The sequence below is a fragment of the Pleuronectes platessa genome, chromosome 12 (assembly GCF_947347685.1).
Source record: "Pleuronectes platessa chromosome 12, fPlePla1.1, whole genome shotgun sequence".
Classification (NCBI taxonomy): Eukaryota; Metazoa; Chordata; class Actinopteri; order Pleuronectiformes; family Pleuronectidae; genus Pleuronectes; species Pleuronectes platessa.
In genome coordinates, this window is record NC_070637.1 from 26156729 (window position 1) to 26161618 (window position 4890).

Here is a 4890-nt window from a genome sequence, read left to right on the forward strand (position 1 = left end):
AACTGGTTCCTGCAGAACTCTTCACAAACTCTGTTCAAACTGAGACTCCATCAACTTTTGATTCCAGCAGACGTTCAGTTGAATCTCAGGAGGCAGCAGGTTGTATCACATTCACCTCAACACAAGTGTTACACACAAAGATATAAAGTGACACCCGGTGGATTGATTGTGTCATTTCTTACATGTCAGGTGTGTTTTTTAATTGTAACTTGTGTTACGAGTCCGTGACACACACAGTGTCACCGTGATCAGCGTGGACACAAGGTGAAAACAGTTTGAACCAATCAGCTCAACGACTCCATCTTTTTTCCTCTCGTTTTGTGAGGGCAGGTTCTCCTTGGCTCAAAATGAAAACACAAGATGAAAAGGTGTGTGTAGTGTCAGTGTGTAGTTCTACCAACTTCGGCAACAATATCATGCATCAGGCTGTTGATGAGGTTTGAACGCAGCACGGTGAACAACAGTTCATCTGCAGTGAGTCCAACTCTCCCTCAGTCGTCAGAGTGAAAGATGTGCAGCCATGTGATCACAGTGTCCTGCCTCCTGTCCACGCCCCTCACAGGTTCAGGGGAGGAGCCACAGTGCAGCTTGTCCCTGGTGGTCGTCCTCTGCAGTGACGCTGATGGACGGACCAGCGGCGTCACACGTTCGAGTCTGGTTTCACCACCAGTTTCAAAGCCTCATGCATTCCGACCGCCGACAACTTCCTGTTGATGTTCCTGAAGCGGCACCGCAGCAGGTTGCTGTAGGTGGTCCTCAGGTCGCGGTTGAAGAAGGCGTAAATGAAGGGGTTGATGAGAGAGTTGGCGTAACCGAGCCACAGCAGAGTCCTCTCCAGCCAGAGCGGCACGCAGCTGCACTCCACCCCGCAGACAAAGGGCCTGGCGGTGGACACCAAGAAGAACGGCAGCCAGCAGAAGGTGAAGGCACCGACCACGATGCCCAGTGTGGCGGCGGCCTTCTGCTCCCGTTTGAAGATGGACTGGTTTTTCCTTTTCCGGCGCTGGTGGTGCTCGCCGGTCTTGAGGAGGCAGGACACTCGCACGCTACACTCCTCCTCCACCTCCCGCTGCAGCTTCAGTGCCGCTGACGCGCAGTCCAGGCTCTCCTCCTCCTCCTCCTCCTCCTCCTCCTCCTCCTCCTCCTCCTCCAGCTCCGTCCCCTCCACGCTCAGCGTCTCCCCCGACTCCAGCGGCTGGGGAACCTGCCCCCCTCGCCCCCCTCGCAGAGCCGGCCCTGCAGCTTCCCTGGGAAACCCGGTGATGGTGTGTTTGGCCGCGCTGAGTTTGGCTGCTCTGTAAATCCTGTAGTACATTATCAGCATCACCGACATGGGGATGTAGAAGGCCACAGCCGTGGAGTAGACGGTGTAGCCGAAGTCCTGACTGATCAGGCAGACTCTGCCGTCGTTGACGTTCTGCGCCCACCCGAACAGAGGGGGGAGGGTGATGGAGGCAGAGAGCAGCCACACAGACACGATCATCTTGGCCATGCAGCAGCCGTTCTGCCGGACGGGGTAGGTCAGAGGTTTGGTGATTCCCAGATATCTGCAGAGAGAAAAACCACTGAATGAAAGACATCAACCCTGCTGCCCTTGAGCAAGGTGCTGACATTCTGTGTGCCCCCCCCCCCCCCCCCCCCAGCTGGGACAGTGGGTGTTCAGGTTTATGAAAGAGAAGCTGAGTGAGGCACATGATGAATGAAGCTTTCAGTGATGAATAAAACCCACAGAGTCACATCATGGACATGAAGTCAAACATCAGAGTGTGTTCACAAACGATTCCAACTTTAAACTGGTGAAGGATCTTTTGAATGAAGCAGGATTCAGTTCAGAGAGAATCTGAGGACAAAGACCTGGGACAGAGGAGAGCTCCGGATGAGAGGTGTGATGAGTGATGACGTGTCCAGGTGCACGTGGACCTCACCTGTCGATGCTGATCACACACAGAGTCATGATGGACGCGGTGCAGCACATCACGTCCATGGCGATGAAGACGTTACAGAAGAACTGACCGAAGAACCACTGACCCCCGATCAGATCCGTGATGCTGACGAACGGCATCACGGCCAGAGCCACCGACAAGTCGGCCACGGCCAGGGACACGATCATGTAGTTGGAGGGCTGCCGCAGCTTCTTCACGGAGCACACGGAGATGACCACCAGCAGGTTCCCGCAGATGGTGGACAGGGTGAGCATGGTGAGCACCGCGCCGATCAAGACCTTCTCCACGCGGCCGTAGCTCAGGATCTGCTCCCCGCACCGGGTCCCGTTCGTCTCCATGACCTGCGGCTGACTGGAGGAGGACGGAGACGTCGCCGCCGCCGCTGCAGCCTCCGCGGCGCCCTGCGCAATCTGCAGCAGCCGGGGCGCAAGAGCCTCCGCCACCATCCTGATGGCGGAGCCCCCGGGGTCTCCGCCTCGCTCCTCCACCGTGAACGACGACCTCGTGTTCCCAACGGAGAAGGTTCCGTTACTCGCTCCAACAACAACCATTGTGCTGCTGCCCGGTTCTTTTCATCCACGGACCTGGAGACGCGTGCGGCGGTGACATGGACCCGCACACATGTGCGGGTGCTGATGGGAGAAATGAATACCCCCCCCCCCCCCCCCCCCCTCAGGATAAACTACTGGGAGCCGCTGTCTTTTCTCTCATGCAGCCTCCGCGTCTTGATTCTTCCATTCACAGGCAGTCTAGTCATTACGCACGTGGCGCGCCGCAGGCGTATTCCCAAAATACATGACCCACAAAATACAGTTTGTTTCCTGTTTCTGAAGATTCACTGCGAACATCGCACCTTTCAGCCGGACGCGCTCAGGAGCAGCAACTATTCAAAAGACGCAGTGCGCGCACACATCGCCAAAGTTGACGCGTGAAGCCAAACGACATGTTGGAGAGGAGTGTGTGTGTCTAGACGTGCACACGCATGGTTCACAGGCAACGAGAAGAATGTCTCAGTCCAACTGGCATGGATGAGACGTGCGTAATTACGCACGATTAAAAATGTCCTGTCGATTATATGCGTTTACGCATACACACGCACCCGCGCGCGCGCGCACACACATGCTGATGGAACTGAACACATCAACACAACAACACAACAACAGGATTCACTACATGAGAAGAACCAGTTTGTGACTTCATGTTTAAAGTGTTTCTACATCATGTCTGATGGAGATGAAGCAGCAGATGGACTGAGGAGGTCCTGATGGTGAAGATGTGAGGAGACATGTTGTGTATCAAGAAGTCTGGTTGTGATCATAGTCCTCGATCAGCTGAAACCATCAGGAGCTGTGGTCCATGATCACAGTCTGTGATCCACCATCAGGATCCATGATGTGCTGCAGCTGTGATCTGGATCTGATGGAGCAGCAGGACTCTGGTGAAGAAGTCACGTCAGTAACATGTGTTGATGTTACACAAGTTTGTTCTTCTATCTTACTGAGGACACTCGTTGACATAATACATTCTCTAGCCCCTTACTCTAACCTCAACTCTCTAAACTAAATGTCAAACCTGAACCTGATTCGAATCCTAAAAGTCTTAACCCTCAAACAGAAGAAGTGAGGACCGGTCTGTGGTCCTCACTCTGCAGGTCTGTGGTCCTCACTCTGCAGGTCTGTGGTCGTAGGGACACACACAGAGTCAGAACAGCTGATGGATCAGATCCGTGTTAAGTGTGATCAATTCATTTCTAAAGGAAAACACCGTGAAGGGTCTTTTTCCTCGTTTTTGAAGGTTAAAGTAATTTCATTATAATCTGATTGTGATAGCAATGCCATGGAAATCCTTATGTAGCAGCGCCCTCATGCGGTCGTATACGTGCACTGCATTTTTCCACCTGTTTCCAGGTCAGTGATGGATTCAGCTTTTTTAAATCAGAGATAAAGTGTTTTTCATGATTTTAGATTTCAAAATGGAGATTTTCTCCAGTGAATCTCTCAGCATGTCAGATCTCTCACTGACGACATCCCTCTTGAAAAGGACAGATGTTTACTGAGGTGCTTCTCAAGCGGCTTCACCTCCATGTTAACGTGTCTTCTCTGGACTCATACAGCAGCTCAGTAGAACAACGATTCTCATGTTGTTTCATTTCGACCTGAAACTAAATGTATATATAAGTTCACCCTTTAAGGTACATGATATGTGACTGATAGTAGTATGTGCAATCTGAGGTTATAGGATCTTTGTGCCATATTAAAGGTGTAGCACTCTTTGATGAGGTGCTCCTCTAAGGTTTGTCAACTGCGATTAATAATTCAATTCTACAGATTTTTTAATTATTGCCTGTCCTCTACTGACACTAGATAGATGTGGAGAAGAAGCGTTGGATCATGGGAGTTATTCTATAACAGGTAAGTAGTGATCGAGTATCGAGGACCCACCCATACACACTTAACTGACCCTGAGTCAGCCTCAGGGTTTATCAGGAGGATCAGGCTTCATGTCGTCCATCTTTGGTTACAGTCTGATTTCATTTATATGAGACTCCACATAAGAATAAGTGAACTAAATAAGATAAATGTAAAAATAAAATAATTTTATTTATATTCTTAGTGTAAAAAGTATTTTATTGTGAAGGCAGATTCCTCCACCTTCCGGTCCCCGAGTCCAAATATCCTGTTTTTAGAAAATCTGTTTTTTAGCGCGAGACTCTGATCTCTCGCGCGGTTTCCCGGATTATTTGCGCTAAATAAGAACCGGAAGTGTGTCCACAGTATCATAGATATATGCACAGTATGGTCCGGGATTGAACCCGGAAGCTCCCGGCACTTCCTGGTTCAGCCCCCACAGGAAGTGACGTCCCCGGCTGCTGGTGGGCAGTGAATCATCAGGGTGGAGGAAGGGGGCGGGGTTAGAGGGATGCTGTCACCGACACTAACCCGCAGGA

General features: G+C 51.3%; 1 protein-coding gene across 1 annotated transcript; it reads right to left on the reverse strand.

The window, feature by feature from the left end:
* Positions 1-640: 640 nt before the first annotated feature.
* LOC128453016 (5-hydroxytryptamine receptor 7-like) lies at positions 641-2494 on the reverse strand. The gene is made up of 2 exons (XM_053435608.1): positions 1926-2494; positions 641-1547 (listed from the first exon to the last, which is right to left on the reverse strand). Exons 1-2 carry the CDS (start codon positions 2492-2494, stop codon positions 641-643), a joined length of 1476 nt encoding a protein of 491 aa, XP_053291583.1.
* Positions 2495-4890: the final 2396 nt, after the last annotated feature.

Bases quoted from the DNA above. Each gene is read 5' to 3' on its own strand.
- LOC128453016 (XM_053435608.1), bottom strand. From the start codon at position 2,494: ATGGTTGTTGTTGGAGCGAGTAACGGAACCTTCTCCGTTGGGAACACG. The intron at 1,548-1,925 runs GTGAGGTCCACG...TTCTCTCTGCAG, and splicing joins TGTGTGATCAGCATCGACAG to ATATCTGGGAATCACCAAAC.